The sequence below is a fragment of the Lutjanus erythropterus genome, chromosome 16, assembly GCF_056507025.1.
Source record: "Lutjanus erythropterus isolate fLutEry1 chromosome 16, fLutEry1.hap2, whole genome shotgun sequence".
NCBI classification, from domain to species: domain Eukaryota; kingdom Metazoa; phylum Chordata; class Actinopteri; order Lutjaniformes; family Lutjanidae; genus Lutjanus; species Lutjanus erythropterus.
In genome coordinates this window covers 11,388,372-11,415,403 of record NC_139332.1, presented here as the reverse complement: position 1 = coordinate 11,415,403, position 27,032 = coordinate 11,388,372, and the positions used below count along the sequence as shown (strand labels likewise).

The following is a 27,032-nucleotide window of genomic DNA, read 5'->3' as shown; positions in this document are numbered from 1 at the left end:
ACACTGTAAAAACATTAGGGGTGTCACAATTTGAATTTCAAATCAAAATGAGCTTTCATTTTCAATAATCAAAATCAAGAGCAGAATTGGTAATTCTCCCGCATCCAGCATGTGTCCAAAGGAAAAAAAACAACAACTTCAAAGACAACAAACTGAAGCTAATCAGCCTAGATTTTTAAAGAAGAATTTGAAAATGTAAATTACAGTCAGTCAGGGCATGAAACTAATGATCTGTTGATCTTTACAAATCAAGACTTTTGAGTTTAACAATGGCATAGTCGCCGGTGCAAAAAAATAAAAATAAAATAAAAAAAAATAAAAAGTTGAATCGTGACCTTCAAATCAAATCGTGGATTTGGAGAATTGTGATAAATGTCACACAAATGACGAATAACACTGGTGAACTGAGGTACAATTGAGAACACTGCTCCATGCACATGTCCCGCCATATACCACCCTATTAAAAGCATAGTTTCCCAAAAGCACTATTTGATAACATATTTTAAATGATCATTTGCAGTACAGTATTTTTGGACCTCAACAATAATGAGAATAACACAGAGAGAGAGAGAAATTAAAGCCACACAAGTTAACATTTCAAACATATTAAGGCTGGTGTACAAAACTTACTCGAAACAGAACAGGTACAAACTTTATAACTTTTTAACTTCTGACCAAGCTGAACAGTAGCTCAAGTTCACAGTCAGTGGGTGTGAAGTTAAAAGGACCACAGTAGGTACATTGGGAACTGTGGTCAATTGACAGTTCTTGACACCTGTGACCTGCCTGTCATTGTTTTGAGCTACTTAAACCTCTTTTAGAGAATGATGCAGCTCTACTTTTATTCTGGTTTGTATGCTGAGTGCTTCTCTCTGACAAACACCTCACCACTTTACTGCTGACAGAAACATTACCCTTCACAGAGTGATACAGCAGTGAAAGTGTTTTTCCTTAACTTCAGATGATGTTCTTGTTCCATTTCACTGGTAAGTATTTCAGGCGTTGTGACTGACGCAACATGGCACATGAGCCTATAAGGAATCGACCATTCCTACCAGTCTTCCCCTTTTCAAACCTCAGTCAGGTATCTCCTTTTCCTGTGCTGATGTTATCAATGCTGAAAAGTAAATAAGATGAAAGATGTGACTACATATATGTTGCTTTTCCAAGACCTCCAGTAATATATTTTAACCATCATCAAAATTTTTCAATAGAGACAAGCCGAGCACCGGAGAACAGGAAACAGGAAAGGAGAAAGTTGAGAAGGTTCCCAACTTCCCCAGCAAAAAGTCAAGTGAGGTACCATGTTACAATAACACTACTCTTTTAAATTATTTATAAACGTTTCATGATTAAGTTAGGTTGTAAATGATCACTAATCATTAATAAACAATTGTAAAAGAGTTATAAAGTAGTTCTCATAAATCAATGTGGGCTCTCTATTTGGCACGATCCAATTACTGCTTACTACTAACCTTACTAATGAGCGACTAACTAACAAGAATGTCTTATTTTAAGGTGTAAAATACCCCACAATTCATAAATAAATTATTGCCATTTATAATTGGCAAAGGGAGTCTTATTGTAAAGTGTAAAACAGTGATTACTGAAAACATCCCCAAAGCCTTAATGTATGAATCTGGTAATTTGATATGTAAATTTTATTAATTTCATGCCAAATTAAACTTTTTGACTATTAAGATATGCTGACATTGGTTGAACACAAATAACGTATTAACAAATATGTGATAAACGATGACAAATTATGCTGATAAAGAGGACAAACTAAGTAAGACATAAGGCTTAACGGACTCACTATCTGACAAGCATAAGGTCACTGTTGCCCTTTTTATATATTGAGTCGTAACAGCTTATTAATGCTTTATAAAGTCTTTACAACCTAATTAATAACCTGATTATAACCAATTTATAAATATTTATGAGGGTAGTTTTATTGTAAAGCAGTACCAGAATTGGTACAGACACTGTCAGTAAGTGTTCAGTTCCTGCGGGTGATCTGAACAGCTCTGACAGTGACGATCAATGACAATGACAGTGGAGGCGACACCTCCTGAGACCCTCCATATTTGGCCTTGATCCATTCAGGGGCTTCTGAAAATTTTCACTGAGCACCCACAGCCTTTTTCCCAATATCTGATGGGATATCGAAAAGCTATCTCCAGCAAATGAAGGACTCAGGGTAGTATCTTGTCACATTTTGTAAAGACCTCCTATAAGGTGATAGTGTTATAATGTAAGATAAAAAGTTACTACAGTTGATGTAACCTGAGGCTCAGGTTTGGCTTAAAACTGGTGGATTGGTTAATTACTGTAGGGCCACATGGAGCCAGAGTAAATTAGTTCTCTCTACTCAAGTGTTGCTACTTTGCATTTCTAAGTTCATTGAAAAACATGCAAACAGGGTGGGTGGCAATCTGTCATGAAATGCACTAATACACTGTGGTGAACAGAGTGCTATTGATTCGATTAAATAATGCTATTAAAAAGAAGCTTTTATGACTGTCTAAATAAAGTGTCATTTTAAAACTGAACACGCAGCGGAGATGCAACAATAGATGGTAGAAACTTGTTTTCTGCTTACAAAGTGTGTCGAAATATGTCATAACTTGTGTGTTTGTTGGACAGAAGATGTCAGCACAGACGACGTCTTCTTTTTCTGACATTGTGACAGATGATAATCAGTATTAAACAAAACATGCTTAGTCATTTCCATTAGTAACTTCTGTGAAGGTCTAAGCAGCAAGCAGATAGTGAACACAGGATGCCTGAAGGAGGAGAAGGGAAGGTCTTAGTGCAGATATTTTAAGAGTTGGGTGCATCTTAGCCAAATGATAGAGGGATTAGGAAGGCAGAAGACTGTTGAGCACAGTTTTTTGTTTGCCAAGACAAAAAGTGGGTGCCAAAAACATATTCTATATAGAGCTGTTCTCAGCAGAAAGTTCACTGAGGAGGCAGATCTCTTAAGTGTCCTTAAGCAGCCTTTATGTCCTGGTTTGACAGATGGAGTGGCACTACATCTCAGGCCACTCACGCCTCAAGCAGTGAAAAGGGACCTTCTCTCAGTAGAGCGACTGACTGAACATCAGCCCAGATGTTGTTCATTTGATAACTTATTGTTGGTTCACTACACAATCATATTCTCTTCCTATACTTGACATTGTCAGAGTTGTTTAGCTGCCTGTGGTGCTCCTGGCAGGATGGAAAGGTGGTGTGGGATTTTTTGTGTAAACCTGACCTGCACATCGAAGTGTTTGTGGAGCAGTGGCGCTCAAAATAGACCTGCATTATATCATCATAGTCCAAAACACACACATACTCAGCAGTTCTGCAGTGCTGCAAGATGACAACCATTGTATGTGGATATTCAAACTGAATCATAAATAATGAGATATATATATTCATATGTGTATACACTCACACACACACACACACACACACATATATATATATATACAGACACACACACACAAACACGCATATATACAGGATATTATAAACATAATATCTTTTCTGCCCAGTGAAAACAGTGCATCTCCGAAACATCACCCTTCCATGAACTAAGAAACAGGGGCGTGTCCAGATGTTTTGGACTTGGGTGGCCAAACTGGGGTCACTTATGGGGTGGCATAAAGTATGTGCACTTGCGACTCGTTGGAATAGCACTAATTTACCATTTCTCATACATACTTTAATTAGTAATATTGCTGTATCTTACAGTTTCTTACATTCCTGATGAGTTTTTATTTGAAAGATTAATAGTCCAACCAATTACAACTCAACAGAGTGGCACCATATCCATATAATATAAAACAGTGCCGCCCAGCCCCCATTCTAGAAGTTCCCCTGCTAAGAAAAACAGTCATTTTCCCGTTATGGTTTGGGGTTTTAGTTGTTTTTTGTTTTATTTTGAAGTTCTTGACTTCTCTCTTGTTTGTGTATTGTTACTTCCTGTCTCAGTCTTAGTCCTTTTTTGATTCCTGATTGTTTTCATCCGCCCCTGATTTCTGTCCCTCTGTTTTTAGTTTGTGTGTTTCCCTCCTTAGTTGTCAGTTTGTCTTTGGCCTTTTTGTCAAACCTCCTAGTGTTTTTCCCATGTTTCTTTGTTGTTTTTGGACTTTCTTTGGATTTCATGGACTTTGTTTGCACTTTTGGATTTGTTTGCCGCTATTCTACTTTGCTTTTCTCTGTTTTCCTGGTCTGTTGCTCAAAAATTGTGACATTTTTCAATAAATCCACTGGGTTTTTAAAAGGTTTATTTAGACTCAAAAGTTGGAACGTTTTTTCAAACTATGACACTTTCTTACAACAATTTGGAAAAATTCAATATCACCAAATTTGGTGATATACTTACTTATGCGTATTTTGGACAGCACTGATATGTAGAATATGGTGTGGTGGTCCTGAGAGCTCAAACCACTTTAACTTAACAAAACAAATGCAAATGGAAAAAACACAAGCAAATTAAGAAACACATCTTCATTAATTTGAAGACACGAACAGAATTAAAAAAAACACACCCTGCAGAGACAAATCCAAAGACGCGACAAGTAGTACAGCCAACAGCAAATACTGTTTCCTGAGGACACTAAAATATGATGAACATGTCTTTAACACGCCGGTTGTTGCCATGGTTTGTGACTCATACAGTTATTGAAGACAGATCCGTGCATCAAGTCCAGAACCTCTGGTGAAAGGCATCATTGGTCTCAGCAGAGCTCTTTTCTCATTAGTTACTTATTCTCCGCCCCTGCCTATTAGCCACGCCCCCTATAATTAAATTATAAATCATTTGTCCTAGACCCTTGTGGGAGGCATCAACTGACTCATCAGAGAGTTCCTGTTTCAGTGGCCATTAGCTCCAGCCCTATACTTTAGCCCTACCCCTTTCATAACCCATTAACTGTTCAGACACTAGTGGGAGTGATCATTGGTCTAAACCGAGTTCATTTTTCATTTTAAACTTAATTCATGCCTCTTTTTATAACTCACAAATTGTTGTCATAGAGCCTTGCGGCAGGCATTATTGGACTTGGCAAATGAATGCTAGACTTGAAGAATCTCAGTTGACTGACTGGTCTCCAACTGGGAATTTGAATCTTTGACTTTCAGGGGGCAGCCTCAATGTACACAACCACGTAAGTGATGGTTTCTGACCTTGGGGTTGATGACCAGGAAGGTGACCACTCCATGTTCTTTCAGGTAGGAGTCTCGGCTCTGTCCGTCTCCAGGCTCCACCTTATATGAACCCTTCAAATGTTCCAGCGTCACTGAAGATATGTGGACCCTCCTGGAAATGAGACAGGATGGGATAAGAGAACAGATGATGATAGGTTAACAGCATGTGTCACTGTGCCATCAACGGGTCTATCAAACACATGATTTACTTTCCAGCTTGATAAGAACACTAACCTGCAATTCTCCTTTGCTTGTTACCCTTGTAAACCGAGAGGGATGGAGATGGGAATATGTTTTTTTTCAGCTGGCATATTTTTCTGATACCTTTCAGCAGGTGTAAGAGGAGACAAACCATTAGCAGCCCAGTGAGACAATGTGGTGGTACTGAAGAGCTTATTTTCAGTGTAGCACACACACATAACCACCAGCCAATTTTCCCCATGCTTATTACAGTGCTGGGATGGCAGCTAATGGCCACATGACAAATGTAGAGCTGATTGGTCAAATGAGGTGGATATAATTGTCCAAAAATGTTAAGAACGGGGTAGAATTAGACATAGACATATCCCATGTTCCATCTCTGTCAGTAACCATGTGCATTTACTCATATAATACAAATTGGTGATGGGGCAAGGAAGAAATGAATCATACAGTGCACTTACATAAAAATATTTTTCAGCTGAGTGTTGATAGTGCTTGTTCTTCTTGCTGCTGCAACACATCAATATGTTGTTCCCTGAGGTCTCTCTCTCCTATTTGGTTTTAAGGGGGTGGTTTACTGGGGTTCAGCTAACATTGATTTTAGAATACTGATATTGATGTGGATATTTTTAGGTTGGACTGGTCTATGATGAGTGTTTGGGAAACAACTCTATTTGTTAACCAAACTACTCTGCTTAAAAACAACAAAGTAGTTAAACTACATCTTAACTATAAAAAAAAAAGCTTGTCCAAACTAAAACAAATTTCTAATTTGTGCGTAGTTCAAAACAGCACCTCAAAACCACGACACAGGAAATGATCACAGTCTGGAAATTCATATTGTCACACAGTGGTACAGCTGAACTCACAGTGAGTAAAGTGTGGGTGTGTTTGATTAAAAGACTAGGGCAGGCCAGTCGTCACTTGGGCAGCCTGTGTTTATGTTTTAAGAAGAGCAGTTGAACCTTCTTAAGTCCTGTCCCTTTTTTCTCTGGGCTCCAGTGACAGTTAGCTAATGTTAACAGAAGGCTAGCTAATTCTAAATGTAGATTAGCTAGCTATTTAGCTAGGATTTTGCTAACATTAGCTAACTCCAGTTGTGAATTTTTTGTTTTTACAGGTCCTCCACGAACATCTTAAACCATCTTTTTATTGTTCTTTTGCTTCAGGTAGATATAAACCTACCATAAAAAAAAATCTTCTAACCAGTTTTAAAATTTGGTCTTCTTTTCAATGTAGACAAGCCTAGCACATAATATATCTAAGTACAGGAACAGGAAAGGAGTAAGTTTAGCAAGGTACTAAGTAGGGATGCGCCAATAATGATACCAGCATCGGGTATCGGTCTGATACTGTCCTCAGTACTCGTACTACTCCGATACCCCACAACTGTTACCACGTCACGAAAAGTAGCCACTCGATACAAGTAAAGATCTAAAGAACCACCACGATGCAGAGTTCAAGGCATTTGCTGATGCTTACCCTCTTTTTTGGACACACCATCATCATCAGGAAGGGACTCGCTGTCCTCAACATCATCCACTAATGACCACGGCGACTTTGGAAACTGTCCATAAAATTCCATGTAAGTCCATGTAAACTGAAATAAATGCACAGAGAGCACCTCTAGACCGGAGCCAGCTGCTGTCAAATAAGTCCAATAATGCGTAAACTAGATGAATGCCTCAGCAAATTAATCTGAAGACGAAGAAAAAACACCGCCACCAGTCTTTAACCCTCTTTTCTTCGTAACAAACTGCTACAACTTCTCTTTGTGTCCTTAATCTTCACCAAAACATCCTGACAGCACAGGACACCAACTTCACTCTTCAGGTTCACAGCAGGATAAACAAAACCGTTGCACGTGGCACCACACTCATACCTGTCCATTAGTAACTAATTAGCTCTTAGACAAGAGGGACATGAAGAAGAAACTTAAACTACTACTAAATACTATACTATTTACACATGTAAATGTATAATTAAAATACTAGGTCCATAATGTTGTGAAATCATTATACTGAAATATATCACATACAAAGTAAGAACATAAAAACAACAAAGTAACTTTCTACAAATAACCTAAAAATGTAATGTGTACAGTAACCATGGTTACACTTGTAGCACGAAACATCAACAGTGATTTGTTACATTTAGAAAGTGACCGTCTAATGAAAATAAAACATGTTTTAAGTTATTGTAAGAACTTTAATGGCATAATTAAGTACTTGTATCGGTACTTGGTATTGGGAAGTACCCAAATGTAAATACTTGTACTTGTACTCAGTCTGAATGAAAGTGTTATCGGTGCATCCCTAGTACTAAGCTTTCTCAGCTGTCAAAAAGGAGTGGGACTTAGGAAGGGTCAGTTGTTGAGGTGGAAACAGGAAAATGTTAAATTTCTAGGGAAAGTCACTCGACTGTGATCATCTTGGTCGCACACCACAGATGATTTTTATAGAAATTCCAATTCCAACTGTGGCCAATGAGCTGTGGCCTTGTGCCTTATTGGATTACAAATGATGTAATGAGAATACTATAAATAGGTAGTTTGTGATTAACTGCCTCCCAAAGTAGTTTAACTACTGAAAAAGCTACTGAGATTTGAATGTAGTTAAACTACTGCAAATTGCAATATCAATATATCTTGATGTACCATAAGTTCCAGACTGTCCTAGCTGTTCTATTATATTCTAAAGAGATATTCTATTATAATTTTTGCTATGTTATTTTTGTTGTTATTTTATGTGTTTATATGTATACATATATATACACACATATATATTGTATATCGCAGAAGAACCTCAAAAAATCAACTACATGTAGTTAACAACACCCCAACACTCTCTATGATGCTGTAAGATGATATTTCATGCAGATTACTGATAAATCTGACCATTTCTTGAAAAAAATTAAAAGAGCAAAAACAAAAGTATTATGTGTAGTTCTTTTAAGGGTGAAAAATACAGCCTCCTTGAGACACTAACTCTCATCTAAAACTCAAGATAATGATACTGTGGTACGGCCGGCCACTGGGAGTTGCTCACTTCTACTTTAGGCCACATGGAGCTGCAGTGGAGCAGATGGGAATTCACTGACTTGCTAAAGTGCAGCTCAACATTAATCACTGAGAGCGCAGAAAGTGTTAGTCAATTCCCAAAGCACAGCTTCCTGTCTGCTTTACAAACTAAAATTGGCAACCTTGTAGGTACATCCCTCCGGTTTGCCAAAGACACAATAATCACACGGATTTGCAAAGTGGCACTGCAATCGCAGTGAGTTAAAGTTAAACTTTCTTTGAAGTGTTGGTTATATCTTACCCTGGCACACCTCCTGCCTCCATATGATTGGCTAGCGTCACGTCATGTGACCACACATCATACTGCCACTTCCGGAGGCCGATCACACCACACAGGACGTTCCCAGAATGAACACCGACACGCATGTTGATATCGACTCCAGTGGCATCTCGGACCTTCCTGTGGAGAATAAAGAGCAGAATCTTAAAAGAAGTACATTTTGGAAAATGTACGCATTGTGCTTTCATTCCGAGAGTGACATTGTTGAGTAGGGAGGTGGTTAGCCTAGCTTAGCACAGACTGAGAGCAGGGGTTAACCACTCCCTCTAATCTCTACCAAGTTTAAAAACACATCAGTGAACATCCCTACAGCTCAAAAATGAGACAGACTTATTGTAACAGCATAAAACCCTTGAGATGGATCATCTTGTTTTCAAGTCTGTTTCATTCAAGTCTGTTTGGACAGATAATGTCCAATGTGACAATTTGTAGGTTTAAGGGGAGTTATGTGGTGAAACTATTTCTTGGCTGATCAAGCATATTCACCAATATGTTGAACATTTGAGTGTTTAAGAAATACTATGTATATCATTTTTTAATCATTTATAGAGTGCCATTTCCAATGCTGCCAGTAACCAGTATTGTATTTTGTGACATGTCAAAATGATTCAGAGTTTCCTCTAGAATTTAATTCCAGTCTGGGTATAAAATCCTCCACAACTGCACTGAAATAAAGACTCTGCTTCATCATGTCAGAGGTGGACGACACAGAATGACATCTTTTATCTGATTACGATAAAAGGTCAGTGCCGGTAAGCAAACATATTGGCCCATAAAACTAATGTGTGTGTGTTCATGCACAGAGACGGAGAGCAGAAGGGGGATATTTTTCATTTGTTTGAATTTTTTGTTTGCTCAGTTGGGAGGCTTATCATATTGAATTCACATTGTGTTTACTCCGGAGTTCAAACAGAGCTGAAATCAAGTCTGGCATTCCTTCTGCTCAATCTGTTTGACAGGCGTGTTTGTGTTTCCGTTTGTGTGTGAGAGAGAGAGAGAGAGAAAGAGAGAGAGGGAGAGAGGGAGAGAGAAAAGAGGGAGAGATCTGGTATTTTACTTGATGGCCTCACACATATCCAAGCCCATCTTCACGCAGTTCCTGGCGTGGTGAGGCAGCGACTCGGGCAGACCAGAGACACAGTAGTAACAATCGCCCAGGATTTTGATTCGCATACACTCGTTTTCCTTAAAGAAGGAGAGATAAAGAGAAGAAAATGGGGATTAAGTGTACATCTATCTATTTATCTCAGACCTGGATATGATCTTACAAGAGAATGAAGGCAGACAACACCAAAGAGAAAGGGAAAATGGAAATGGCAATAACAATTTTGGAAGAATGGAAAGAATCTTGTAAAAGGATCTTTGAGATGACACAATCAAAACATTGGAAAGAATTTGCCTTGAAAATTAATATGAGGCTTTTCATAACATATCAAAACAGAACAGGTAGTGCTGATGCTGGAGGGAATGTGGGGAACAGGAGGCTGATGATTCACATGATTCTCATCTTCTTTTACTCTTGTCCAGTGTTGAAAAAGTTTTGGGTGGCCGTTCAGGAGAAAGCCATTGCTGCATTAAAACAAATTTCATGGAACTGGATGTTAAATCAATTAATGTGAATGAATTAAGGTATGGAAAAAGGTGAAGAGATTCAAGAAATGGAATAGAATCACTTATAGGTTGAGAGACAGAGGAGAGGAATTCAGAAGAAACTGGAGTAAATGGGTCAAGGAGTGCGTGAGTGCAAACAAGAGTGATCAATGGACCTGTATCCTGTACACAGCTAATCTTGAATACTGCTGGACCGATCAGCCTATTTTTTTCTCCTGCACATTCATGACTGCATGCTGAAGGATCTCCGTGACTCTGAATTCTTGAACAACCTTGAAAAGCCTTTTTTTTTTATAGCCCCACACTGATGACAGCTGTGGCTCGGGGCATTATGTTTTCAGGTCATCCTATTCTTGTGAACAGGATATCTCGAGAATGCCTTGAGGAACTTGGGACGAGTGGCCACTTGAACTCAAAGATGAACTGATAAGATTTTGGCGGTCAAAGGTCAAGGTCATGGTGACTTAACTGAGCACATTTTTTTTTCACAAAAAATTACACACAAGTATCTAATAGGATAAAATAATGAGGAGATGACAATTTATATCCAGAAAGTCTAAGGTTAACATTTTCTTTGCTTTTTCCTCCTCCCCTATTTTCTTTCTCTATTTTTAGAGGAAGAAAAACTGTAAAAACTGTATAGATGTGGCAGGATGGATGAAATAAGTGGTGAATTTGATAACATGTGATGTGAAAACCTGCAATGAAGTAATAAAAAAGTGTTATCAAACTCCATAATCTGTACAAAATGATCAATAGCTTTAGTTACAGTTCACGTTTTCACTTATGAAATGCATTTTCTCGTGCTCTTTCTCACCTCCACACAACCCTCATGCACACACACAGTCACATCCATCAAGCCCAAAATCATACACCCACACACCGAACACATTAGCTCTTATTCCACATGTGGGATGTGTAACAGCTCATCGCTGGAACGGGTTTATGTAACGGCGGCTTCGTCAGACAGAAGGACAGAGCTGCTGGACACAAAGCAGAGAGAGACTGACTCAACTGTTTAGATCCGCGCAGCAGAGCGCCCATGAGACCGTGAGATAGACTCTGACCAGCCCACGACGCTACTACCTGCAGCTGCTAACAAGCACGGCGCCCTGGGAGGCTATGGTACGGAGGCTGACACTGGCCGCGGGACAGAGAAAACATTCATTTCAAGGCCGCGCTCCACTTGATTGACAGCACAAGACAGACTCTGCTGTATCCTCTTGGTTATTGTGTAAGTCAGTGTTTCTCAATTGGGGGTACTAGTACCCCTAGGATACTTTGTTGAGTGTTGCATGGGCTACTTACGATTTTTTAAAAACACTGAAATTGAAAAAATATCAGTCATGCATAATTCCTAATATAATTATACTATAATAAGTTTTTTTATAAAATATAAGAATTTAAGTTCAATTAAACCACATATTATATTCAATATTATAATTTTCAATACAATCATTAAGTGCCAATAACTGTCAACTGCCGTAAAACCTCACAGAAGAAGAAAGCAACAAATGCAGTCATGTTTACTGTGAGCAGGAATCCAGTTTCTGTACTGAATGACAGGAGAAAATTAAGAACATGCAACTGAAAACACAGAGAAAGAACTGAAAAAGAATGTGCAAACAGAGACAACAAAATAGTATCGGGGAGAATATTTTAGAACCAAAGTGGGTACATTAATTAAAAAGGTTTGAGAACCACTGGATTATCTGTACAGGCAACTTAAATTTGATTGATTGTTATACTTCGGGTAACATTCACTGAAAGCGCGATAATCTTGTGTCCTAAACCATCCTTAAAGTCATAATATGCAACAATTTCCTAAGAAATAATGTACAGACTCACATAAACATGATCCATTTCAATCATCACGTATGATCATTATGTGGTAGCTGTACCTACAGAGAACCGGCCCTCTGCCTGTATTTCCTTGTTTTCTCATTATTTTGTTGTGGTCAGGGACGTTTCAACAATCCAAAAATGTGTGTAATCGATGTCATGGGAATAAGGCTCAGCAATCAGTAAGCTTTCTGGTGATGAATTCTTGATTAAAAATTACATATTGTAATTTCAGTGTGATGCATTTGTTATGCATGTTTTGCATGGTTCACATAATCACTGGTGGTTCTTAACAAAACCTTAAACAGAAAATAAGTAAGTTAAGTTTTAAGGTAGTTTCTCACCTCCCAGTTTTTTGGGTTTTTTTTGTGATGCTTTAATGGACTGCACTTTACCAAAAAATGTTTCCAGTATTTCGTCTACCTCATTTACATCCTGTATAGGGTCGAGCATACACACCACACAGTACAGCATATCTCAATAGTGAGTCTCACACAGAGGACTTTTTACACAACTACTGTGAGATTATCGGAGAGAATGGACTGAAAAAGAGGCGAACATTGCATTGTTTTCATTTGAAACACTCAGAGTGTCCTTGTATATGAAGTGTGTATGTATTTGTAATTTGATATTCATGAATGAAGTTACCTTTGCAATCTGGTCAAACTTGCCAAAGAGTTCATTCAGCATGTGCACAAGTTCACCTGGGGAGCAGTCACTGGCCAGCCTGGTGAAGCCCACAATGTCGGCATACAGAATGCTGCAGAAAACGACAAATAACACAATTCATATTGTATTACTGAAAAAACAACCATCAGATATCACAATTTGTTGTCAGTTGGGCGATGTATGAGGAGAGGCATAAAGTTTTATTAGTACCACTGTATTAGTAGAGCACATAGAGCCCTGTGGTATTTGTTGCACTTGATGTGATGTGTGAAGGAGTAGATGTTCATAATGGTTAAATTAAATATTATGTTAATGGAGTCTGGCAGGCAGTCATGGAACTCCACTCCAGAGTATTTTCAGAGTAGTGGGATTTTGTTTTCAGGGTAACAAGCTTAGCTTTACACAGACAAGTAATCGATGGAGTTATAAATGGCTGATCATTTACAGTTTAGGACTCATCGTCACTTGTTAGTGTTCAATTATAATGTTTGGCTTGTCTTCTGCTTGTGTAACTTCCATGTCTCTGCAGCCTGCAGCCGCCTGTTGACCTCACGCTCTTCCCTCATGAATAATACCCTGAAATACTTGAACTCGTCCACTTTGGGCAGCAACTCACTCCCCACCAAATATACCGTTTCACTCCCCACCTAATCTACTGTTTTCTGGTCTTTTCTGGTCTCCTCAGACTTGGAGGTGCTGACTCTCATCCCGGCCGATTCACACTTGGCTGCAAACTGCCCCAGTGTGTGCTGGGGGTCACAGCCAACAGGAACACGTCATCTGCAAAGAGTAACTACGCAATTTTGAAGTTCCCAAACAAGACGCTTTCCTGACCCTGGCTGCTCCTTGACATCCTGTCCATGAAAACAGGATTGGAGACAAGGGGGCAGCTCCCACAACACCCACTGAGAACATGTTTGACTTAAAATCTGACTCACACTAAAAAACAATTTTAGTCTTATGCAGGGTTGCACTTTTTTGCCCCTGCCCCTTAGACAAAAAAAGTTGCTAAAGTTTATTTGCTAAATGTGAAAAAAGGAAGCCTGATGAAGGCCACAAGCCGGCAACATGTTGGTCTAACAATAAAGCTGTTTTGTATACAAGTGTTGCTGGAGTTTTACCTCTTTAGAAAAGAAAGTTCTGAATCAGACTGATACAAACAACACCCTATACATCATGTCTCCGGTGGTTTAGAAATGTGACAAGTCTACAAAACCTCTCAAAGTTTGATATTTTAATAAGCATAAAAACACGCGATGTAACCTGTTTCTCAACACCTACAACCAATTGTTAGAGCTGCAGACAGGATAGTGGAGGCAGCGGCTGGTGTTCGGCTGTCTAGTGTAGGAGGATCCCAGCAGAATCACAATGCCACCTGTCCTTGGGTGTCAGCCCTTTGTTCTGGGGAAGATTGCCCTCTTCACTGTGAGCTAGACCATGTGAGGATTTGTTATTATTGGAAGGATAATAGGCAAATCAACATGAGCACACACACGTATTTATGCACACACTCGACCACCCACACACACGCACCTGAGACCTGCTTAAAGGGACACAGTGATATTGTTTCTCCTGTGAAGCTGTAGCGTGATGGGAAACAGTTTTTTTTTTAGAGGACAATCTATGGAGAGGCTCTTATGGTTAGCCTGGATTTGTGTCTTTGAACCTCACCAATATAGAGGAGGGTTCCCAGAGAACAGAGGACATAGACACCTCTTCGTTTGGCAAAGTGACCTCAGAGCACAATGGGGGTGGATTAACTCTGAATTGAATTTGGCCATGGTGATGAAAGGGAAAAAGACGATGGGATGTAGAGAAGATGGTGAAAAATGAGAGGAGAAGAAGAAATGAGGGGAGATGGGACGAGCACCGCGTAAAGGAGCAATCCAAACATGAGAGCAGGTAGAGAGGGGAGGACAAAAGAAAGCGAGGGGTGAGCAATGACGAGGGGGAGGACAGGGTTATATAAATGGTATGAGAGCAGAAAATAATAACCTTTATTATGCTGGAAGCACAGATAAAGGAGATGGATCCTCACCTGACGTTGGTGTGTCGTTGCACATAGAGGTTGTGGAAGTTGTTGGTGCTCTCAGTTCGACCAAAGTTGGGTCCCTGCAGCCTCTGGATGATCTCAGCTTTCATCACCCTGGCTATGTGAGCAGGCAGCAAGGACAACAGTAGACGTTCCTGGAGACAGAGAGAGGGGAAGGCGAGGGATGAAAGTCAAGGTGAGGCGGAGTCAAGCAACGGACACGGAAAAAAATGACGAGGCAGTTAGGTTTGTTACCATGTTGAGAACATTTGGATAATGAAAGAATATCTGGACTGACACAGTAACATGGTAATATAGTAAACTGTAGTGGTAGAATAAAATTGTTAAAATTATACTAGGATTTTGTTACACCTGCCGGATGCTTGGTTGTCTGAATTATAGCTACAAAAAGGAACTGTCATAGTGTGTTGATTTTGGAGGCAAAAGTGGTAGTGTTTCCACTGTAACCACAAAATATAATTAAAAATAAAACATTCAACATCAAAATTTCCTCCTCTGATGGCATCACGGTTTTGAGTCACGGATCGGATAATTTTTTGGATCAGCTTAAAAGAAAAGAGGTGGCATTACACAATGATGGTTACGTGTAATCTACAAATCATATGCGTGCCGAATCGTGGGAGGCGACCAATACGGGACACAGGACAACTGTGAACCATTGCACTCCAATATAGAGGGATCGGTATTAAGTTGAGACTGGTACATAACCAGTTCAAAACTCCTTGTAGTAGCTTTGATACAGCTGGAAATATTCAGCACAATTTTTGGTTCTGATTTCTAATTCACAGAACATGACTGGTGCATTTTGAGTCAAAGCTATACTTGCTATTATTAGTCATAATTATTATTACATAATAGGGATCAAGTTTGCACACATCCAGATAAAAAATATTCAAGTGCAAGACAAAAAAAGACTGCAGGGTATAAAGGAAAACGGTCTGCACACTGTTATGCTACTATATTTAGGATTTGTACAAAGGGGTATACAGTTTTTATATATGACGATAATGAGACCCAAAGGTCCACATGTAAAATTCTACTATGTAAAATGTTATTTCGAGCAGCACACAACCAGTTCATTCTATTCTATTCTATATTGTTCTGCTCTGTTTCCATACACTACTATTCTGCTCTATTGTGCTTTTTTCTGTTCTTCAATATTGCATAAATATTGCCATGCACAGCTAATATTTAACCTCCTAATAGATTCTTACATCGCCTTAATGACAGTTTATTGGGGCACATTTGTCAGCGGAGAGAACAGGAAGCTAAAGTCAAGTACAGAAGGCAGAGGATTTTTCTTTTTTTTCATACATTAACTAAGGCAGAGGAAAACATTGGAGCTAATTCTGTAAATCTGTAGATCCTACAGGTGAAACATAAAGGGAACATAGTTATAGTCAGACAGACCAACAAATAATGTATTTATGAGTCCCTTGTAGCGTAGTGCTGTGCTTTTTTCACATGAGTACTCAACTTGCCTCACTGATTTGTACTTCAGTTTGCGATCTGCTACATTTCCCAAAACGCCTTTTAACCACCACCAGAGACGAGGCGCAATCTTCACTTTCAGTCAAAGATGGAAAATGGACATATAACCCAGTGGGTAAGATAACCAGCTTGTGAACACGGCTGCACATCTACACCTGCAGGAGTGCCTCGCACTTGAAAAGTGACAGGTCTCGTGGCTGACGTGCACCGAGGGGGCTCCAGCAAAATGCGTCTCTTTACCAGCACTACTTCAGCGAATTTCTCTCTGTAGGGATTTTGTAGTCCTCTGCTGATGTTGAAAAGGTGACTACACAAAGAGGCTGTTGCTCTTTGACTCTGAGATGTCGACATCAAAGTTTGATGGTTGCTGTTGAGAAAGTTGATACAGGCTATTCAAGTTCACTGGAAATATCTTAAACGAAACATTGTATAATATGGTCAGTTATCTGTGGGAATAAAAAAAGCACGATCCATCACCCATAGCTGCCGTTGTGTAACCGTGTATGTTGTGGGTTTTTGTGAGTTTTAATTTAGCACCATCTACATCGGACAGTGGGCTGTTTGAGGGTGATTTTTGGTGTGCGTGAGCGTTTGGGCATGTGTGTGGGTGTGTGTGTGTGTGTGTGTATGTGCATATTAGACAGAGTGAAAAGCTGCCTGAGGGGGTGTGACTCATAAATGCGGCTCACAGCAGAGAGGGTCATTACATTGTTCACACACCACAGGCTCATTTCCTAAAACACAGCAGCAAATTAACTAGAGAGAGGAGTTGGGGGGAGCGTGCTAAAAATAGAAACCCACACCACCCGCACTTATTTACTTATTCAGCACTGAAGCCATATTAACACTCGACTGTGTGCGTGCAGAGGGGGAATAATAGCCTGAAGAGATGTAGCTTTTATTAATCATGTGTTTGATTAATGAACTAAAGTGATCTGTATTCAGGCAGTGAATGAAATTTGGCATTGTTTAGTGATGCACTGGCATTTGAATGCATCCTCATACTAGACTGGTGCAAGTACAGAGAAACATATGCCAGTGAACATATCCAACATGAAGACTGCAGCTAAAGGTAAGTATTATCTGTCGTTCAAATACCATCTAGTAGAATAACTAATTGATCTGTTATAACAAATCTTTTATAACTTGAATTCACATGAAAAAGAACAAATCAGATAATCAAATATATTTTTCACATAAGAGACTGTTCTGCACATGTGTAGAATAAATGACATACATAACATGTCAGAAGCAACTTCAACACAATAAATTGTAAATATACAGCATGTAATTTGGGATTTATAATATTTCAACAAATAAATATATTCAAAAATGATAATTATGAGTTTCACCCTCAGTAAGGAAAACGTCAAATGGTACAATTCAAAAATAATCATAGTTATTCCCTACTGAGTGGACCACCAGTTATTAATGTGTAATTTTATGTGTCATTTCCCTGGTTGGAGAGAATGGCTAATGTCAGGGCAAAGACGCTAATGTCAGGCAAATGTCACTGCATAATGCCTCTTTAGACATGACCGACTTACCAACTCCTCATCCCTGACAAAACTGAGAAGTGAAACATTTTGGCAATAAGGCAGAGCATGTTTGAATTTCACTCAGGCTCTTATCCAGAGTGTGTGGGTCTACGAGAGGAAAAGTAGAATAAGAGGGGTGAAGAGCCGAGCTTGCTGCTCTGATAGGCGTCATAGACTGTATATAAAGATGTACGAGGTCACGCCTCTATTGCCTTCCACTGTACAAAAATGAAGCTGAAATATCCCAAATACGAGCGCTGCCATCTTGAGTTGGTGACGCCATTTTGGAGCCAGAATCTACACAGTCTGATCAGCTGCATTTTCGAGGTCATGCCCGTGACCCTGGCTGACTCTGCTGTGGGTAGAGCTCAGCTGTCAGGCATGACGTGAAACATGGTTTTTATATCAAATGATTAATTTGTTGTTTTCTTGGTACTGGTGTTCTTTGATGAGAAAAATTAACTATTGAACAAACATTGCGTGATTAGGACTATCTAAAGTGACAGAAACCACTGTTGGGAAAAACTTAATAAACATACTCACGATACTTTACTACTACTATTTATAATTTTACCATATTAGCTTAGCATGCTAACATGTGCTAATTAGGTGTGCCATTAGTTTTGCTGATTTGTATTGGAAATACAATAAACTCTGATCCAATGATGCTGGATAAGAAGTTGGGGATTATCAACTCTATTAGAAGTGAACCTTTCTAAGACCCACCCCTTTTTGTTCTGTGTTCCAATAACAGTTGAGAAAGCTCTGTACCCAGTAGAGCTTTAGTCAGCTTTCTCCTTTCCTTTTTCCTGTACATGATGACCCACCCTACTCTGCCTCTGACTGGCTTACCCTGATATTCTTACCATAACCCCATCCAATCTCACTCCTCGTGCCTAAACCTACCCAGAATCTGCCCAACCCAAATGACCCAAACCAACACAGTCAATGAGTAATAGCCAGTCAGAGTCAGAGTAGGGCGGGTCTTGACTTTGCTCTCCAGGGAATATTTTTTGCTACTTAGATAATACTATATGCAATGCTAGATTGCTAACGATTGATGAAGATTAGTTAGTTTGCTAACACTTTTGCAGGTTTGCCAGACCCAAACATGCAACTTAATTGTGACACTCCATGAAAAGTCAGGTAAGCAGACAAAAACATTAAAGAAAACTCTGACCATTGATGTCTGTTGTTAATGTCATGGAAATAGTTGCTGAGATGTTGACTGAATGTTGACTCACTGCTATTCCTAGAGCTAAAAATAGTAGTTTTTAGAATATACAGAGATAAATTTATGTCTGGTATAGTTGTAACTAAAGTAGAAGGACTGTTGTTCGAATTTGTAGTCTGAAACATTTTACTCAACAGTTAAAGGTATAAAAGCACTTGTCACATTCTTCCACAGCAATCTGACGACCAGAACTGACATTGAGTTTAATCACAAATCTATCTTTGTGTGTGTGTGTGTGTACCTGTTGGTGCTTCTCAAACTCAAGTTTAATTGGCGACTTGATGCAGTTGCAGGTGTCTTGGTAGGTCTGCTTGAGAGCCAGGTCCATCAGGTGTTTGTGGTACGCCCCGGCCAGGTTGCCACAGGTGAAGATGATCACATTCGCTAAGATCTGCCACGTACGCCACATGCACACAACATACACAACAATAATTAGGCGTTAAAATAATGTCAGGAGGTGACATATGTTCCAGATATGCATGAAGGTGCAATTTTCTCACTATCTACCAGCTTCCACTTACGCCTGCATTATTACCTCATAAAAGTGGGCCAGAGCACACACTCTCTCTGCGCTCTTGCACCATTATGTTAACCTCGAGCTCTTTAAAATGTGGCCTTGCATATCAATAGGTTGTCCTTGATGCTGTATCCAAGGGAAATGAACGTCTTCAAGCATGTTTTATTGTTGGTGTGCTTTTCCACTGTGTGTATGTGTGTGAGGGAGAGGAAGAGACTATTGTGGTTTGAGTGTTATCAGTGTGTTGACTTTGGTGGTTGATAAGGAAGAGTCACTCTGTGTGTGTGTGTGTGTGTGTGTGTGTGTGTGTGTGTGTGTGTGTGTGTCTGTGTGTGTGTGTGTGTGTGTGTGTGTGTGTGTGTGTGTGTGTGTGTGTCAGCCTCAGACGTGCATGTGATGCAAAATAAATTCTACTGAGTGTTATCCGGCATGTTCCTGATCTGTGATTCTTATTGTTTGGCGTATTTTTAGAAGCATGATGAGTTTTCTGTAGTGGTGAGACTTTCTTTGTTACTGTATTGAGAGTACGTTCATTTAGCACCAGTGTTTTAAGAGCTGTTCCTTGGGTATATTAAAAGGCAGTTCATTTGACTCTGGAGGCTTTTCTGAATGTGCTGTGTCACAGCGATACAGGACAGATTCACCGCTTTACAACCTAGCCTTGATTAAAATGTTGCACCTCATCATTTTTAATCACGCATGGGACAGCCTATTTGTTTTTGTAAAACTAACCCCCTGTGTCTTCAGAAGCTCACAGCAGAGTCATCAGCAGCAGAAAGTTGTGTAAATTGTAGATTTCAACAGTCTTGTGGTATTGAGCTGCGTGTTCATAAGTTTGAGAGATAACGTGAAGAATTATCTGTCTTACCTGCCAGACCAAAGGCTCCAGTTCTGTGACCTTGGAGGCCAGACAGACACTGAGGGTGACAGTGTGTGAGGAGCAGGTGATGGCGCTGGCGATAATGGCCCATCTCATGGATAAGGGCAACATGGTGTAGACAACAAACACGATGAACAGGAAGAAGGACACCTGGAAACAGGAAACAATGTCGATAGGTTAACAAGTAGATTTGTCCAAAAGAAGCCAGTGATGTGTTCCAAAACACACTTTTTAGTACATACTGTTGCATGTAGTATGAATACAATTCACCCTTCCCGCCAATTGCAATAGCTATTGAACAAGCTAACTTAAGATGTGACTATATGTCACTTTTTACAGAAAAAGGAGAAAGTTGGCCAAGGTACCACGTTTGCTCAGCTGTCATTGAAGCACAGAGCAAAAAGGGGTGGACTTAAGAAGGGTCAGCTGTCACGACATGATCATCACATTGTGCCATGAACCCTCTTGTAAATACAGTGGTCACAGCGGTGTGAAATTTCAAGCAAAATGAAGAAGCATGTCATTTGGAAATACAGCTAATAAGCTGTCCTCTGCTTGTGCTCTCTCAGCCACTCAGTCGGTGTGCCGTATCTTCTGTTGTAGAGGATTGTGGGTCAGAGTAGCCAGAAAAGCGTGATGGATTACATACTGCAAAGTGTGGCTGGACGCAGTAGGACATCTGGCATTACTGGCATATTGCATTTGATATACAATGTATTGGCACACACTAAATCCTTTTCTAGCATATCACATAGTTTGATAGTATTGGAATGCACCTTGGATCTGTTCAAAGCTCTTGATGTTTTGAAATATGTTCTGATAGCTTTCTAAATTTATTTCAACTTTGTAGCTTTTCTTGGGGCTATAAATCCTGTTTAACAGAGAGCAATAAATAATTTAGCCACTGTGTGAGAGGAATACGCAAGCAAAAAACTTTCAACAACCATCACGCTTCTGGTTTACAGAGTTGCAATCATAGTGGACAATAAATATATTGACACTTTATTGATACAATGAAGCCTTTCCAGTGAGCCAACATGCACAACAGCAGCGCTCTGACTCTGTTTGACCTGAATGGAACAAAACCTTAGTTTGTATAACTGGTAACACCTGTCTACTACTATTTCACGTCAAAATGGCTGCTGTGAAAAGGGTCTATTCTTGGCTGATGCACGGTCATGCAAGTGCTGCAGTGATGCCAAAAATTACCACAGAACTACTAAAATATAGATCACAAAAACGCCTGCAGTCGAATCCCACCAGAGATTTATGTTTTGCATCATCACTCTGTCTGCTTTTTGTTTTAATACAGAATCGAGTTAAGAGAGTTAAGTGGGCTGCCCACAGATCCAACCATAAACTGTTGATTTTATGATGAATTATTAGAGATGAGTGGGCTGCTCACTCAGCATCACAAAGACCTAAATCCTGCCTTGAAAACAAAATACAACACATCGCAGCATCACAAAAATACTGAAGTACAATACAATGACTGCTCATTTCAATAAGACGGTGTAGTGCTTTACTGCACAACATTTAGATGGAATCTCCTGCCTGTTCACTGTCATCAGTCTCGTCTTCTTCCAAGTTTCCATCAAAGCCTTTTACCCTGACCTCCCATCTGCTCGGACTGTGGACGTGTGTGTGTGCTACATGTGTGTTTCCTACTGTGCTGTCCATCGATGCCTTCATCCCTGTCCACTTCCCCTGCTGTCTGTCCACCCCTTCCTGTTATGGTGGCCACCAGTGGGAGTGGGTCACCGTTTCAACTGGGACACCAGATGAACTCTGACCTTCCTGCCTGTCCTGTTTACTTCCTGCATCTTTCAGGTTCAGAGAGTCGGTCTGCAAACAGGAATCTACAGAGAGTGACAGCTGGGAGTGAATCAGATTTACTAAAAATAAACTTTGACTGAAATTGATCTTTGCTCAAACCTGGGCCCCATTGTGTAATGTAATTGTTAAGACTGCGACTAATGATTATTTTCATCACAGATTAATTAATTACTCTATAAAATCTCAAAAAAGTGTGAATAATGCTTGTTAGAATTCCCCAGAGCATAAAGTAACATCTATAAGTTGATGAATTTGTCAAAACAACAGTCCAACACTCAAAGACTCTTCATTCATATCATAGATGACAAAGAAAAGCAGCAAATGTTTACATTTACCTGGCCTGTAGTGCTATATATAATGAGCTAAATGCCACTCGACTTGTGATTCTTAAATTTAAAAAAAAAAAAAAAAAATTAAAAAACAATGTATCTTTCCAAAAATCATGACCTGGTTACTCAAACAGTTTAATGTAGGAACTATTTTCATCCTGCAGTAGAATCTACTGAAATACTTTCTTTTCTATTAGAAAGCAACAGTCTAGAGGATTAATTTCACTACAGGTAAGAGGAAAAATATCTACTTTTGATTTGGGGGTGAACTGTCCCTTTAAGAAGCTGGAACCAGCAAATGTTTGACCACTTTTAAAGCACCAGGCTGTGCCGAGTCGCCTCTGAGATGGGCCCCTCACCGCAGAGGGGCAAAAGCACGCCCAGCCCGCCTCCAAGCAGCAACAGATTTAGCTTCTGTGTGTCCAGCTCTCAGTACTTCTGTAGCTTATAACTGAATCTCTGTGGTTTGAACTTTAGTTTCTCTCCTGCATCACAGGACGTTTATTGTGAAGGACTTAGAGGAAGTGAGGTGTTTATCCACTGTCTTACAGCCAAGCTTGTCTTCAGTTACAAAACACACCTTTAAGCAGGTAGCTCTTTTGTAATTGAGACCAGGTCAGCACATGCACCTGTATGAAGAAAGTATATTGCACTTCTAAGTCCTTTGCACCCAGCTAGCATTCAGTGCTAGTTGTAAAAGGTTTTCACATGCTACTCACAGTGTTTATTACGTCAATATCATAAGCATTATTTGCAGCGACAGGGGACTCAGTGATCCATTGCAAAGATATTCTCAACAGACATGTAGTGTGTGTTATCAAGCGAAAACATAGGTTTCACAGATAACAAGACTAGAACACTGGATATAAGTGATTGTCTGGTTGACCGAGTTTCTTCTGAAAGAAGACCTGAACACAGAGGACACAGAGAGAGGTGTTTTGTGTAGGCTTAGATTTTCTGTTGCCAGGGGAACCAACATAGGGAAGGATGCTGACGTCGGAGCAGATGTGGTGTTTTGAAGGTCTTGTACATTTTGCCATAACCTTCAACTGCTAACCCCGAACTCCCAACTCTGAAGAAAAAAGAAAAAAGAAAAAAGAAAAAAAAAGCGAAGGACGGAGGGTAGTTGGAGTGTGTGACGTCTGCTGTGGGAATGGAGAATGGCAGTCCAATTTCAGGTGCGTCACCTGCTTCTGTCTGCCTCGCAGGCGAGCCAGACACACTCCATCCCCACAGCACTCCGGCCTGAATCCTAATACCCCCTCAAACACCTCCAGATGGGAGCTGCTGCCATCATCTCACTTCTTCGGCTTCTTCAATGACTTTTTTTTTTCTCTCTCTCTCTCTCTCTTCTTCTGAGCACACAACCCTCTCCTCTGTTTCAGACAGAAGCAGCACACGCTCACTTGCTTCCAAACACACACAGACACACACACACACACTTGATTACCCACATCAAAAATGTTTTGCTCTTTGCTCACTTTAGCATTTATGAGCTGACGGATGTGCGCTTCATTTTTAAGTACACTGTTAAGACATAACAACCCATACTTTACCAATATCAATGCCAGTTAGACAAAAACTCCAAATAATATATTCTTTATTATACAGTAGTAGACTGTTTATTAGACCCTTATGAATATTTAGTATAGGATCATTTGGGACACATTATAACAACAACAACAACAACAAACCACTTTACAGTACAGTTTTGTTGTAGCATATCCCTAATTAACTTCTAATAAAGTCTAATAAGGGTCTAACAGTCAGCTGAAGTTTTTGGATGTAAGCACACCCATGTCTTTTGTGCCAACATGCATTCATGCACAGGTCAGTGTGACTGCATCTTGATGGGGTACCAGGTGTGGCAGCCATGTTCAATCTGCCTTCTGGAAAGAGCTGTGGCCCTCAGAGAAATTGAATAAAGGCCAGACTAACAGGGTAATGCAGCTAGATGGTGGCACACACAGCTTTTACTGTATGTGGACAAGATATTTTGTGTGTGTGTGCAAAAGAAGAAAGAGAGCAGGCAAGCATGTTTGGGTGGAGCGGAGGGGTTGAAAGTGAATGACTGAGCAGAGCACCGGTTTCTCTCTATCTCTCTTTTTCTGTCTCTCTCTCTTTCTCTCCTTTTCAGGCCTTCGCTGTTATTAGCTCTGTGTGCTCCATCAGACATGCTGTTCTCTCCGTAATCACAATCAATCCAACCCCACTGAGAGCGGGCTGCAATTCCAGCTGTTCTCTTTTCAACGGATTTCTGCTCCCCTACAAGCTTTCTTTCTTTCTTTTCTTTCTTTATTTCTTTTTTGATGATACACTCATAGACATCAAAGTGCTGACTAGACCCATAAAGGGTTCTTCAGCTTGTCCCCATAAGAGAACCTTTCATAGTTCCTGGTGGAACCTTTTATAAAAGTTCCCATTGGAACCTTTGAGGAGTTCTACCTAGAACCCAGTTTAAGGGTTTACCTTAAACCATCTGAAAAAGGTTTTACCCAGAACCCTCTCAGGGTATTCAATCCAAAACACACCCAGGGGGTTCTACCAAGAGCCCTTCAATATTCCAAGGCTTTTATCTAGAACACACCTATATACAGTAGAACCTTGAGTTCTTAAAGGACTTCAGCAAGAGCTCCTTTTTCCAAAAAGGGGTTCTTTGGATGAAAATGATACTTAATGGAACCCCTTAGTCTTACAAAGAACTATTGACAAACCATTTCTTCAAAAAAAGCTTTGTTCAGACACAAATAGTTCTGGGTAGAACCCTTTTGGAACCCTTATTTTGTAAGAGGATAGATAGATAGATAGATAGATAGATAGATAGATAGATAGATAGATAGATAGATAGATAGATAGATAGATAGATAGATAGATAGATAGATAGATAGAGTGTAAGTGGGAGAGTCAAGGGAAGAGAAGAGAGCGATTAATAATGCACAATGATTATGCTCTCACAGGTGGCTGATGGTAAAAATATCTCCACCCCAGAGGAAGGAGGAATGGAGCGAAGGGGGTGAAAAGCAGGGAGAGAGGAAATTTGGGCATGGTGGGAGGGTGGTAGAGGGGGGGTCTTAACAGGAGAGGAGGAGGCAGGTGGAGAGGCTGGGGAGAGAAAATGGGATTTGATGAATAGGGGGAGACAGGGCGCTAGCATGAGAAAATAGGATTCCTGAGACAGAGAGAGAAGGAGTCTGGCGCTGAAAACTAATGTGTCTGTCTCCTGATCTGCTCACCTCCAGCTCTCATCAGGCCTCATTAACACCTGTCACATGTGGTATTAATTCTGTGCTTGTGCCTGAGCGTTTGCACACAGCCACACACACACACGCACACACACACACACACACACACACACACACACACAAACCTACAGAAGCACACCTAAACTGACCTCAAACACAGATATGCAATCACAGTAACACTCATGAATAGACATGCATGTGTCAAAGCTCTCCCCAGGATTTATAGGAGTGTGATAATAAAATATAAAGTTGATACTGCTGTGATTCTTTGCAGGAATGGTCACTGGTTGGTTTGGTCCCTGCACATATTTTGATGAATTGTTGCTTCACTCTGCCCTGTGGGTCATAACCTTTGTACTTTAAACTGACCATTTGCCAGACTTGCAAAAGCTTTGAATTTCTCCACATCCCAAAACAATAGTAAAAGCTATACTACTTATTTGTGGCTGTCTTCAAAACTAAAAATACAAGAGCTGCAATGTAAACAATTAAATAATGTGTTTGTCTGCTTTAAGGGGATAGTCCAGATCATTTTAAGTGGGACAGTATGAGGTACTTATCCATAGTAAGTCTGTTACCTAAAATAGATGACCCCAATTTAATTTATACTTAAACTTGTCATGAGGCATCCTTTGGCCAGACTCCATTCGCAAAATCAGACATTTCACCTTGACGAACACAGAAGTTGCTGAACTACCACTGCTTGGATTGGTTTGTTCGTTAGTGTATGATTTCAGTGAATCAATTTCAATCAACGAAGTCAAACAATAACACAATCAAGCTAAATGATCAAGGTAGCGATGGACCGCAATCTTTTGTGTTCTGTGAGATAAAATCACTGATTTTGCCAGTTGAGTGTGGTTGCTTAGGAGAGAACAATATTTGGCTTATATAAACATGTTTTCCTGTCAGATGAGGTCAAGCGATAAAAATATAGCATACACTTGAACTGACATTGATTTTTTTCTCTCTCTCTTCTTTTTTATTGTACCTGTTTTATTTTTAATTCTATTTTATTCTCCTCAAACACACTA

At 39.9% G+C, this 27,032-nt stretch overlaps 1 protein-coding gene across 3 annotated transcripts in view; it reads right to left on the bottom strand.

Annotated features, from left to right (window-relative positions):
• The window catches only part of adcy2b (adenylate cyclase 2b (brain)), a 64,713-nt gene that overhangs the window by 22,847 nt on the left and 14,834 nt on the right, over positions 1-27,032 (bottom strand). For all 3 annotated transcript variants that reach the window (XM_084738750.1, XM_084738751.1, XM_084738752.1), the window contains exons 3-9: positions 20,580-20,741; positions 19,436-19,585; positions 14,917-15,065; positions 12,858-12,969; positions 9,814-9,941; positions 8,718-8,876; positions 5,176-5,308 (exon numbers count right to left, since the gene is read on the bottom strand). In XM_084738750.1, the coding sequence (XP_084594876.1) occupies positions 5,176-5,308; positions 8,718-8,876; positions 9,814-9,941; positions 12,858-12,969; positions 14,917-15,065; positions 19,436-19,585; positions 20,580-20,741 (993 nt within the window). The remainder of the gene's footprint in view (positions 1-5,175; positions 5,309-8,717; positions 8,877-9,813; positions 9,942-12,857; positions 12,970-14,916; positions 15,066-19,435; positions 19,586-20,579; positions 20,742-27,032) is intronic.